Source organism: Diorhabda carinulata, chromosome 7, assembly GCF_026250575.1.
Source record: "Diorhabda carinulata isolate Delta chromosome 7, icDioCari1.1, whole genome shotgun sequence".
Classification (NCBI taxonomy): domain Eukaryota; kingdom Metazoa; phylum Arthropoda; class Insecta; order Coleoptera; family Chrysomelidae; genus Diorhabda; species Diorhabda carinulata.
In genome coordinates, this window is record NC_079466.1 from 13,907,465 (window position 1) to 13,921,940 (window position 14,476).

The 14,476-nt window shown below is 34.3% G+C and overlaps 2 protein-coding genes across 2 annotated transcripts in view; one reads left to right on the forward strand and one right to left on the reverse strand.

The window, feature by feature from the left end:
• LOC130896823 (scoloptoxin SSD14) overlaps positions 1-3,128 on the reverse strand; it is a 92,403-nt gene extending 89,275 nt beyond the window's left edge. The window contains exon 1 of the mRNA XM_057805156.1: positions 2,900-3,128. Within this exon, the coding sequence (XP_057661139.1) occupies positions 2,900-2,928 (29 nt within the window). The 5' untranslated portion in view covers positions 2,929-3,128. The remainder of the gene's footprint in view (positions 1-2,899) is intronic.
• The window catches only part of LOC130896821 (uncharacterized), a 193,308-nt gene that overhangs the window by 111,568 nt on the left and 67,264 nt on the right, over positions 1-14,476 (forward strand). The window lies entirely within an intron of this gene.

The window sequence follows — 14,476 nt, forward strand, 5'->3', positions numbered from 1 at the left end:
GGGGATCTAAACAGTTTTTTGAAAAAATCTGGATATCTAGACACTTTTTTTTAGAAAAACATTGCCACCTAGACACTTTTCGAAAAAATTTTCCCTTCAGAAATTAATATTATTGAAAATTCTGGGTTCTAGACACTTTTTCAAAAAATTCTGGTTCTCTAGACACCTTTTTCGAAAGAAAATTGCCAACTAGTCAGTTTTCAAAATAAATTTCCATTCAAAAATAATTATTATTGAAGATTTTGGGGATCTAAACAGTTTTTTGAAAAAATCTGGATATCTAGACACTTTTTTTTAGAAAAACATTGCCACCTAGACACTTTTCGAAAAAATTTTCCCTTCAGAAATTAATATTATTGAAAATTCTGGGTTCTAGACACTTTTTCAGAAAATTCTGGTTCTCTAGACACCTTTTTCGAAAGAAAATTGCCAACTAGTCAGTTTTCAAAATAAATTTCCATTCAAAAATAATTATTATTGAAGATTTTGGGGATCTAAACACTTTTTTGAAAAAATCTTTATATCTAGACACTTTTTTTAGAAAAACATTGCCACCTAGACACTCTTCGAAAAAATTTCCCTTTAGAAATTAATATTATTGAAAATTCTGGGTTTCTAGACACTTTTTCGAAAAATTCTGGTTCTTTAGACACTTTTCCAAAGTCTTTTGGTCTCCAAAATATTTTATTGAAAAAATGTTTGCCACATAGAGAATTTTTCGAAATTTTATCGTATCTTAATTATCCTAGACACTTTTACCGTTTTTTATCTTTTAAAAACCTCGAACTCTTGTATTTTTTTTCAAAATTTTCCTTCTTCAAACACTATTTACATCACATAACTTTCAATAACGAAGTCTACAGCTAGCGTCCTCTATCAGAGGCGAATCAAATCCGCAAACATATTTTATTACAATGTTGCCAGCTGTTTCAATAAAACGCGTATGAAAACATTCAAATCGTTAAATGAATAATTAATTCATTAGTGAACTTGATTGTTTAGTATGTAAATTACGTAAAAACCCCACAATTTTTGGCATTTTGGAAATGCTGATCCGTGCTGTAATTACTTTTGTTTTCAGGTGCCGGTATCATAAGTTTTACACGCTATATCAAGTTATTTAGATCTTTTATAACAATTTTTCTATTCCCATACTTTTTCATATTTTATTTTATAACATCGTATTTTTTTAAGAACGCAAACTATATTTATGAATTGATTTTCCTTCCAAACGATTTTTTTCTATAATAAAGTGTATTATACCTTTTTTTTTCTTCATGATATACTTTTATAAAAAGCACTTTTTCAGTTTTTTCGGTTAAATTGATAGCACATAGTGATTTTTTAAGAGGTATAGGATTTGCTTTTGAAAAAAACCACAAGTATTCTTCGAGATGTTTACCCAAATTTTGATATTGCTCTATGTAAATTTTGAGTATTGCGGATACAAATTTTTCAGAAGAAAGATCTTTTCCTAAAAAACTAATCAGTGATTTTTTAAGAGTTAAAAGATTTGATTTTGAAAAAAAACCACAAAAAGTTTTAAAAAATTGATGAAATCTTTATTGGAATCGATAGAACGATCAGTATAATTTAGTTTTTGAAGATGATTTCATGCAAATGTTGGCCGCGGCTCCGCTCCACGTGCGAGGTCCAATTTTGGCAAACTCTCTGCAACATATCGGCCGGTATTTCACGAATAAATGCTTTAATATTGGCCTCCAGTGCATCAATCGTTGCTGGTTTATCCCTGTAGACATCAGCCTTCACATGGCCCCACAAGAAATAGTCCAAAGGTGTTAAATCACACGATCTAGGCGGCCAATTGACATGCCCCAAACATGATATGATTCTTCCATTTTGGGCGAAGAAAAATCATCAATCATCACACGGTAGCGCTCGCCATTCACAGTAACGTTCCGGACATCACCGCTTTTGAAGATGATGCCACCGTTCCATAATCCACACCAAAGTGACTTTTCCGAGATGCATTGGTGTAGCTCTTGCAATGCTTCTGACTGGTCTTCATTCCAGATGCGGCAATTTTGCTTGTTGACGTAACCATTCAACCAGAAATGAGCTTCGTCGCTGAACACAATAAAAAAGTGAATCTCCTTCAAGTTTGCCAGCGCCCATTCACCAAATGCTAGACATTATGGCTTCAATTCTTGCACCAGCCGTATCTTATAAGGTTTTACACCCAAATCCTTTCACACTGGGGGATACAGCCTTCGGTCCTCACGGTACGCTTGCGTATTAGTGGTTTAATGTCTAATAGTGTAAACCGGGTTTGAAATTTAGTCACAAGCTTTCGAATAGTTCCCTCAGTGGGCCCACCAAACTGCCCATAAATTGGAAGATGCACTCTCTTAACCAAGCATGAATTTTGATGAAAGTCGATTCATGATTAAATCATAGACCAAACTGAACTGAAGTTTGACAATGACACTAGACACGTTTGACGCGTGATCTGTCAAAAACAGTGTTGCCAAAAAGATACCAGAAAAAAATTATTCACTGTAATTAACAAGTTAGTATCAAGTGAGATGATAATAAGAAAATACCTTCTTGATATCTCAAAATATCAAAATTATAGATTCAAAACCAAAACAGTTTGATTGTTAACTTTCGGTTTTCAAAATGCAATTTTATTATAAAGCCTTTTCGGATGAATAGTGTACAATGTCATTATGGAATTGTTCAGATCAAATTTTCTCCAGAATAGTGACAAATCTCTGCCTGGAGTGGCATTTGATATAAACTTCATTGAATTCACTTTTATATACAATGGGTTTTTAAAAGTTCTATTGTACAATTAGCAAATTTTAAGATTATACAGTTTGTGTCCGAAGAGACGATATAATAATTGAATTCATTCAAAATCATCTGAAAAACTTACATTTGCGTATTTGAAACAGTTTTAACCATATTTTTGGTAAATATTCTAAGAAATACAACATACAATTACTGGGAGAATTTGTCTAATTATTTCATAATTAATTCTTGTTAATCTTTTTATCAAAACTTTATCTCTCTTAGTATCTATAAAATAATTACACTGCTCTACACTGGTTATGTAACAACTTATTCTCAAATTGATCTTTCCATATAAATAACTGCACAAAATGCAACGGTTTCACTGATTTCTTCGAACACTACTGGCAAACAAATGTTTGTGTACCATTCAGAATTGACCGTCCAGTTATTAGGAAAAACCAAGCGGCCATTTGCTTTAAAGTGCTTCGTGGCTCGCCTTGAAAGACCCATACAATCGATTGTTGTTTAGTTTCGAGCTCATATGCATCGATCGATTATTCCTCGATGCATGTCACGATCTTACAGACGTCTTTTGAAGCAACGCGATTGTCTAGCTATTGAATCGAGTTTATTTTGAACGATTGTCAAATTCTGCGGTATCCAACGCGAAGAAATCTTTTTGACAACCGAATGTCATGCAATATTGAAATATATGCGAGTAGAATTAATGTCCAAGTAGGCTTCAAACTCTTGGTATGATACATGACGATCTTGCGATATCAATTCACGCACAGCGTCGATGTTTTATGTCACAACAGCCGATTACGGAAGCCAACCAAATCTATGACTCGAGATGGTGCTTTATCACCAAAAATCAAAGCTAGTTTAATGACAAGTGTTGTTGGTTCAATTCACGTCAAAAGTTATAGAAAACCGCAGCATAAAAAATGTGTTACCATATGTCAAAATTTAAGTATCACAATTTAGTAAATTCCCAGAAAGTTTTAATTTTTTTAGAACTTTAATCGATGGATGCTCAAGCTATAGATTTGGGATAAAACTTATAGTTAATTATTCGTAAAAATGTAAAAATTTTCTATGTTGCGTTATTTTCACTCTAAAGAAGAAGCTCTCAAAAATTAACCGAAATATCTTACGAGACATTATAACCAGAAGGTGTAGCGAACTAATTTATTTTTCTGGTTGTATTTAAATCGTCGAATTATGTTGAAACAGCAAAAATAAAACCTAATAAACGTCTGTCATTCACATTTTTCTTTATAACCTTCTCGAAATCTCCCAAGTAAAACGAATCATAGTTCGGGACAAGAAAATAAAGAGAAATATAAATTGCAGCCGAGGAAAAGATTTCCCTAGCACGTACGATAATTTGGCAACATGTCGCTTGCAGACTCCAAAGAATTGCTTCAAGAATTTTAAATGAAATGCAAGTAAATTTAAACGACTTTACAGGATATCAACGAGCTGTTTTTTAACTAAACAAAGTTAATATAAATTAGGAATTGAAATGTCAATTATTTTATAGAAAAAGCATATAATAAAACGCGCCCTAGCGGCTTCAGAAATAATTGATAATGTTCTTGTTAATATGATAATCATCGAGCTTGTTTTTTGAGTTGAAAACTTGGTACAGATCCACAATTCATCGAACCCTAACTAGATTATTTTATTCTTAGTTTAACTACTGTTGACACCCAAGACTTTTTTAACCTTTTGGTGTTAGTTTTTAACTTGCAAACTCATTATGCAATACGCACTATTCTTGCTAAAAACTCCATCTGTACTATTGGACATCCCCTTTGCAATAGAACAATTTTCTATCCCCCCACGACAGCACTTCAAGTCATTATTGACCTCTTTGAAGACTTATATAGAAAGTGAGGTAATAATGGCTGACAAGGAATAGAACATCAAGCCTGGTGCCTTTGATATAATAACGGATGCCATGTCGAGCAAATGATCCAAAGAAGCTCATTGGATGTTCTACACTGATGGTTAGAAAATGAAAAATTAACAAGTAGGGCTAGGAATGTAAGGCCGGAGACCCTTTTGCAGGCGGAGATGCAGAGACATAACCTAACCTAACTTTTTCCAGGCGAAGTCGCAGATGTTCTATACATATACACGAAGCATTAATCTCAGAGCAGCTCTTCAAGCACTCACAATAAAATTGAGTCAAATCTAGTTAGGGAATGACTTATTGGAGGCAAAGAACAAAATTACTTGACCACACTATTCAATTACCAGGCGAGGAAAAGATGGATCATTTTCTAGGATGACAAATTTTCACAGGTTTCCCAAAATGTCTTCAAATCAAGACCACAAAAAACTTGAAGTAAAACTTACGGTCTGGAATAATGTAATAGATTTTTTTTATTTTATTAACTAGACACCAAAGGTTCTTTCATTGATTGAAAAGGCTCAATCTGAACTTGGACACTGTTCGGTGGTTACCCAAGACCTCCTTCGTGAGTATGGAGATGTCCATAGACAAAAGTTATATTCGACCTTCTGAAAACTACAAGAAATAAACCTCTTAACATCCAGTCAGATACCTACTTCACTAATAAGCACTCTGAAGTTGACAATAAAGCAATAGGCTCAAATGGTACTAGTTCATATGATATAATCCCTTCGGATCTATCGAGAAATGTCCAAAAATTCCCTAGCAACTTTCCAAAAATTTCCTTTCTTGATACAGATGGTTCTAAGCTAGTGCAAGTTCTTTCGTTGATTGAAGAGGTTCAATCTGAACTTGGACACTGTTCGGTGGTTACCGAAGACCTCCTCTGTGAGTATGGAGATGTCCATAGAGAAAAGTTATATTCCTTCTGAAAACTACAAGAAATAAACCTCTTAACATCCAGTCAGATACCTACTTTACTAATAAACACTCTGAAGTTGACAATAAGGCGATAGGCTCAAATGGTACTAGTTCATATGATATAATCCCTTCGGATCTATCGAGAAATGTCCAAAAATTCCCTAGCAACTTTCCAAAAATTTCCTTTCTTGATACAGATTGTTCTAAGCTAGTGCAAGTGCTTTCATTGATTGAAGAGGCTCAATCTGAACTTGGACACTGTTCGGTGGTTACCCAAGACCTCCTCTGTGAGTATGGAGATGTCCATAGAGAAAAGTTATATTCCTTCTGAAAACTACAAGAAATAAACCTCTTAACATCCAGTCAGATACCTACTTCACTAATAAACACTCTGAAGTTGACAATAAGGCGATAGGCTCAAATGGTACTAGTTCATATGATATAATCCCTTCGGATCTATCGAGAAATGTCCAAAAATTCCCTAGCAACTTTCCAAAAATTTCCTTTCTTGATACAGATTCTTCTAAGCTAGTGCAAGTGCTTTCATTGATTGAAGAGGCTCAATCTGAACTTGGACACTGTTCGGTGGTTACCCAAGACCTCCTTCGTGAGTATGGAGATGTCCATAGACAAAAGTTATATTCGACCTTCTGAAAACTACAAGAAATAAACCTCTTAACATCCAGTCAGATACCTACTTCACTAATAAGCACTCTGAAGTTGACAATAAAGCAATAGGCTCAAATGGTACTAGTTCATATGATATAATCCCTTCGGATCTATCGAGAAATGTCCAAAAATTCCCTAGCAACTTTCCAAAAATTTCCTTTCTTGATACAGATGGTTCTAAGCTAGTGCAAGTTCTTTCGTTGATTGAAGAGGTTCAATCTGAACTTGGACACTGTTCGGTGGTTACCGAAGACCTCCTCTGTGAGTATGGAGATGTCCATAGAGAAAAGTTATATTCCTTCTGAAAACTACAAGAAATAAACCTCTTAACATCCAGTCAGATACCTACTTTACTAATAAACACTCTGAAGTTGACAATAAGGCGATAGGCTCAAATGGTACTAGTTCATATGATATAATCCCTTCGGATCTATCGAGAAATGTCCAAAAATTCCCTAGCAACTTTCCAAAAATTTCCTTTCTTGATACAGATTGTTCTAAGCTAGTGCAAGTGCTTTCATTGATTGAAGAGGCTCAATCTGAACTTGGACACTGTTCGGTGGTTACCCAAGACCTCCTCTGTGAGTATGGAGATGTCCATAGAGAAAAGTTATATTCCTTCTGAAAACTACAAGAAATAAACCTCTTAACATCCAGTCAGATACCTACTTCACTAATAAACACTCTGAAGTTGACAATAAGGCGATAGGCTCAAATGGTACTAGTTCATATGATATAATCCCTTCGGATCTATCGAGAAATGTCCAAAAATTCCCTAGCAACTTTCCAAAAATTTCCTTTCTTGATACAGATTCTTCTAAGCTAGTGCAAGTGCTTTCATTGATTGAAGAGGCTCAATCTGAACTTGGACACTGTTCGGTGGTTACCCAAGACCTCCTTCGTGAGTATGGAGATGTCCATAGACAAAAGTTATATTCGACCTTCTGAAAACTACAAGAAATAAACCTCTTAACATCCAGTCAGATACCTACTTCACTAATAAGCACTCTGAAGTTGACAATAAAGCAATAGGCTCAAATGGTACTAGTTCATATGATATAATCCCTGCGAATCTATCGAGAAATGTCCAAAAATTCCCTGGCAACTTTCCAAAAATTTCCTTTCTTGATACAGATGGTTCTAAGCTACTGCAAAGAGCTGGATTGAGCGTTTTTGGATTAAAAAAAAGCTCACCAGGAAAATCAGTATCTATTTTTCACGTGTAGTTGCTAGCAATGAACAAATAGGATCAAAAAAGGATAAAAATCTCTCTGGAAACACATTCTCATACTCCGATAACCATTGAAGGTCTTGAAGATTATTGAGTGTACGTCCAAACTAGCGTGGAAATACAAACAAACTACTATCTGATAAAAACCAAAGTAATCCTAAGGTTCCATCAAGGGTGTATGGAAGTAGACACCCTTACCAGAAACGGGCAACAACCCCATACATTCGACCAGAGCCTCATGAGATGTCACATCAATAATGAACTGAACGGATGAGATGGAGAAACACTTCAGACATAAGACAATTCAAAATATTCATAACCATATCAGATAAGAAATTTGAGAAACTTCTCGTGATCACCAGACTATTGGGCGGTCTTCTGACAGGTGATAGACCCAAGTCACCAACATTTGTTTGTTAGAAATGTTCGAAAAAATCAGGAGAACCAATCAAAATGCGAGCTCTCACACATCAGCTCAAACAAAAACGTTTTAGAACCGTCGAATTAAAAGATAATCCTCCGTACCATCCTTGTTTGGTACCTAGTGATTTGTTTTTATTCGCGCAAATCAAAAATTAATTGCGATATCAACGAAGAAGCGACTGATGCGTTCAAATATATGTTTTGGAGGTTAGTATACTGTTTAAAAAATATGTATAATATCCATATCCTTGTGATTGATTTATCATCAATTTATTTACTCACATTCCTAAATAAATGTATGTTTTCGTAGTGAGAAAGACAGAAAAGTACACATCGAATAATAAAATGAGAAAATGGTTTTCGCTCGTGATTGTTGGCTTATACCAACATTAGAAAATCGTAAAATTTTATGTCCTGTTGTAATTTTTATTAGCAGTGTTTTTGTCATTTCACAGTAGATTTCCCATGAAATGCGAATAGTAGAGCATCACGTGCCGGGTTTTATCAATATTTCAGATAAACAGTGGATATTGTGTATCCGTTACGGAATAGAAACAATTCGCTTCGACATAAATTTCAACCGCACTTGGCAAATTCTTAGCAGTGTACTACAGTGTATAAAACAAAAGAAAATATTTGTTTTATTGTACATTATCTGTGTCCGCGAGAAATATAGTATTGAGAAATATATATTCAAAAAGGAAAGATCGATAAGACTTTTCGGAAACTACGATCGAGTTAACTCGATAATCTGAATATTCGGAAACAACCCACGTTGATTTTTATTCGAAAACTGATCAAATTAATCAGATCGTACTCATACATAATCCATTTTACCCTGATAGGGTAACTGCGGGTTGTTTAATTTGTCTATGATTTTTGCTGTTCGCACGAAATAGGTTATTAGTATTACACTATAGTGTAGTGTAGTGTGAGAGGGTAAATCCTTGATAATTGCTCAACATCTACAACCTAAAAAGTAATAAAAATCAAAAGTTGCTTAAGATCATGTCTTAAATTTACGCACGTTCATTTTTGGTTGAAATTTCATTTTAGGTTAGGATCCGCAATCAGCAACCTGAAACTAGGTTTCCGAAAAGTCTTTTTTCTACAACTATACAAGCAACGCTGTCATTACTGACGTCTTTGAAGGTTAGAAAATGTCATATTACACACCTCTACTTACCGCTCTCATTTCCCGCCCTCTTAATATTCATCCATAACATTTAGCTCGTCACCATCGTAGGATAGTTAAATACCAATGAGATACTTGAGATATAAAAAGAGATGAGTCGCTAGGAGCGAAATCCGGGCTATACTGAGTATAAACTAACACTTCCCAGCCAAATTCCTGTAGTTTTTTTGTCTCATTCGCAGTGTGAGGTCGGGAATATACAATAGCTTTTGATAAAAATCCTCGGCGCTAGTTTGGTCTCCCTGGTGACAGTTGTTTACTAAATATCAACAGTAATAATATACTTGATTATTCTAAGAAAAATTCCTGGTAATTTTTTGTTAAATGTAATAATTTAGGTATGATCAGGACGAAACAAAGATTTATTTATTTTTATCAAATTTGAATAGATCTCTTTCAAAGTACTAGCAAAGTTAAATCCATGTCTGGAAGGCTTGTTCAAGGAAGGGATTCTTCAAACAAGATCCAGTAGATAGTGTAGGGATGATTTAGATAAACAAGAAGATTTTTCAATGCCAAAATTGGCTAACCAACAGCGTTTTTTGGCATCAAGAGATCCGTTAGATATCTGCTAGGTATTTTACTTGCAAATTGCTTTTTTGAAACCAATAACTTCGTCTACTTTTAGTACATCTTTATCTCTTTCGACGAATTGCTAATATCTTTCTACCTTTTCGGATATAACTCTTGTTGAAGTTGAGTAATTGCTTAATTCTAGTTCATATGATCTAATCCCTTAGGACCCATCGAGAAATTTCCAAAAATTCCTTTTCCTGATACATATAGTTCCAAACTAGCGCAAAGAGCTGGATTGGGTATTTTCGGACTAAAAAAATCTTTCCCTGCTACCAGGAAAATGAAAATTTTTTTATGTAGAGTTGCTAGCAATGAACAAATGGGATCAGAAAAGGATAAAAATCTTTCTAGAAAGTACGTTCTCCAATAACCAAGCGGCGTTGAAGGTCTTGAAGATTATTGATTGTAATTTTTTGTTAAGTGTAATATTTTAGGCATGATCATGACGAAACAAAAAAAAATTTAATTTTGATCAAATTTGAATTGATCTCTTCCAAAGTACTAGCAACGTTAAATCCATGCCTGGAAGGCTTCTTCAAGAAAGGGATTCTTCTGATCTATCGAAGTTGTTATTAGGATTGGTGTCAAAAAGTTTACAAACAAGACCTGGTAGATATTATAGGGCTGATGTAGATAAACAAGAAGATTTTTACTACCAAAACTAGCTAACCAAAAGAGATTTTTGGCATCAAGAGATTCGTTACATATCCACTAGGATTTTTACTTGTAAATCGCTTATTTGAACCAATAACTTCGTCTACTTTTAGTACATATTTATCTCTTTGGACCAATTTCTAATATATTTCTACCTTTTCGGATATAGCTCTTGTTGAAGTTGAGTAATTGATTAATTCTGGTTCATATGATCTTATACCTTTGGATCCATAAAGAAATTTCCAAAAATTTCCTTTCCTGATACATATGGTTCCAAACTAGCGTAAAGATCTGGATTGGACGTTTTTGGACTAAAAAAAAGCTTTCCATACCACCAGGAAAATGTCTATTTTTTATGTGGAACTGCTAGCAATGAACAAAAGGATAAAAACCTCTCTAGAAAACAAGATTTATTAATTTTGATAAAATTTGAATTGATCTCTTTCAAAGTACTACCAACGTTCGATCAGATTAAATTCCTACAATTTCATGATAATACCCATAAATATTCTACCAAAAATCGTCGTGTTCATGAAAAAAATTACTCAAATCGTAGTAAATAACCTCGAAAATGATTAAACGCCATGAAAATTTCAATATTTACCGATATAACCCAAATTAAAATGAATTTACAATAATTTACGAATACCCCTCGTAAAATAACGAATTTGAAAATTGACGTAGAAGTAACGATGACGTTAACGACGTGTTCTCATGTTATAACACGCTGATTCTTCTTTTTTATCATTCCTAGAGGTTATGAGTCAAACATTCGATGATTTATGATAAGAAAATTCGTCAACCAATACGTAGAAACATTTCTATTGATATTTTTCGTATATACCCTGTATTATTGAATTGATAAATTATCAAAGAGACCTCAAAAACCAAGTAAGAGCTGCCCAGAATCTTGATCTTCTCTTCCGAGCTGTTTAGCATAATCTGGCCTAGACGTTTTCTAAAGAAAACGAGAAGGAAATGAAACAAGTATTCCACAGATGTCGATTGCAGCGAGAATGCTACAGCAAGTTGTTACATGTACATCAATCAACAGAAAAAATTCTCGAAACGTGCTATTGAAGCGCTAAACTACTAGTAGTGTACAATCCACTCGAAATATTCACCACGCTGTCTTTGCCCATCGTTGAGATTGTTATCACATCAACTGATATGCTGAATGGACAAAAACTAGACTTTGTTTTATAATTTTTTTTATCCACTTGGCCAACCAGTGCTGGTAGAGTGCACTTTGTGGGTCTATAAACCGTCGTCAGATATTACTCTTCCTTCTTCATTATTTTCCTACTTCCCCCAATCAATCCTGATTGTTTGGAGGTTCAGTATGACAAGTTGGACTCTTCTTGCTCTTCGTAGTCGATGGTTGGGTACGAACGAATCTCCTACGTTCCTCTTCATCAGTATAGGAATTTTGTTGTTACATAGCCTGGATCCTCGCACTCTATATCAATTATGACACGTCTGCTTCGCTCTTGGAGAACTTTTATGGCGAAATTAGTCGTGCTTTCCAATTCATATCGGTTTTAACTTAACAAAAATAGAAAGAGTCATAAAAACTCCATCCTATTTGAAAATCCTGGCAAAGTTACTGCCTGTAATACGACTGGAAAACATTCTAATTATTATAACAAAAATCAATAAATCTACCGTCAGCACGAATCCTCAGTAACATCGAACGACATTTCTTAATAAAAATACGACACCGCATTTTATTCTTCACTCTCAAATGAATCTGCATTCCCATAACGAGATATCGATTCTTATTTGAACGAATTCCTTGATATTTTACATTGATATTTGTACCTGTAGACATGTAGATAATGCAATGTAATGATATGTGCATTCGCAACATCTTTCGCAAATAAATTGGTTCGTATCGTGTTTCTGGAAAGATCCAATAATACTTACAGAAATAGGTGACGTATAGAATAATTTGATTAAGTTATTTGCTGCTCTCTTAATACATAAAATACAAAGAAAGATTTGATTTTAGGACAACGTACGACATAAAAGAAGTTTCTTCTTATAATTTTCTCTATGAAAATACAGATTCTACAACAAAGGAATAACTAAAAGTCTTGTACGTTGCCAGACTTTGGAATTTATATGGAAAGTGAAGATTTCTTCAGTGCATTCAGTTAAACCTTCCATTTCGTGAAACGTTGTTGATTATGAAAAGTAGCAAAAATGGGTATTTTCTTTTAACTACACTACGTAATATCTTCAGTACTTCACTCTGACTTTTCTGTACTCCGAATTTGATGAGCTTCTTTTGGTCTTGGCTCTAAGTTTTCTACAGCAAATAAGATTAAGGCTCTTTAATCAGAATACCAATTTTTTGTTAGAAAATTGTGGCAGAACCCAAGAAAAACCACACCAAAGAACCAAAACCGTCCAGTGACCGTTTTAAGCAACCACGATGCGTTGTAGATCTTTCAGAATATCTTCAACGCGTCGTGGACTACAACAACCCGATCTAAGCGTTTAATATTAACCAGAATCGGACGTAATCGTTTTGGGACAATCGATACACGAATTATACGAATCAAAATTTTCCTCCCCGCCGAGAGGACATTGATTGTCATATCAATCAGCGAACCTAACCCAATCTAACCTAACCTAACCTAGCCTAAGCTATCCTAACCTAACGATATTTCTATAATCCGATTGAAGTCAGGCGTAGGTTAGGTTAGGCTTCGCCTGCGATATGTGCTTTTTAAATTTAATATTATTAGTTTATGAATACCGTTTCCCATTCAAATCCGTTGAATAGTTTGTACATAACACGAAACGTTAAGAAAAACCATAATTGAACGGAAATGACGTGGAATATGTGTTTGAATTTATTAAATGTCAATCAGCAATCCGAATATCACAATGAATCCAATCCAATTGAATCGGTTATTGATAGTGGCGCCATCTAACGTACCCATCAATCTTAATATCATCTAATACGAATAATTTTTGAAGACTACCACTAAATCTTCAATTATATTTAATGTGCAGCTTCGTAATTAATTTAGAATATAATTATAAATAAAGAGGATTTGTGAGGTTTATATTGTTGAATCTACAAGAATTTCCATTAGCGTAGAAAGCATAATACAAAACCGAATAATACAATTTAGATTTCAGATTATCATTAAATGACGAGATGGAAGTTTAGAACTAATATAAATTTAATGGTTGGACTTATCTAGCATACAGGAAACAATGATATTGAATCAGATTTAGTGTTTATCATAATGGTCACAATAGTGAATAGATTTAGTAGTGCGACCGGCAATCACATTAATATCGGCCTACAACGCTTTTAGTATATACTAAATAATTAACCATTCCGGTTCCATTCGCATCTAACATGTGAAATTTATTTGAGGTTATGTACAGTTAATGTATCGAAGATATACGAGGACCGTTTTTTTTTTCAATCTTGGATAAGCTATAAATAAAAGTTCATATAAAACAAAGACAATGAGACATTTGTCATATCTGTGGACAAGCTTTTTGAGGTTATTATAACAAAAACACGAAATTTTATTTAACTTTTAATTAGAAAAAACTAGCAAAACTAACATGAATATTTATGTGCAGTACTTCATGTTGACGTTTTTGCACAGAAGGAGGTCATTTTGACAAATAACATATATATAGAATGCGTGGTGCCATCTTCAAATTATTGTCCATACCTAACAACACCGCCAATGAGTTAGACTCCAAACCAGACTTTGAAACTTTTGGAAATTCCGTAGAAAAAGCAGTAATGGTGAATCTGCTGTTTTATTTATTAACCATTACTCATGAAGTTCTCCCCATACACACGATTTATTCTCCGATGGATTTCTGCAGCACTATGGCCTATAAAAAGCGAATCGCACTTCGCAATTCACTCTTGGCTGGAGCATCAGTAATGGCGGACATGTTTACGTGACTATAGCACAACGCCGACTGCCGCCTGAATGTCAACAATGAAGGAGTATGTAGTGTGAAAGCTTCGCAGTCACCTACAGCGCATGCCCGCTTTTATTCGCTCGCGTAACGTCTCCAAAGAACGATCCGAGGTTGAAAAATTATTCTACACCCAATGATTTGTTTCCGAATCGACTCT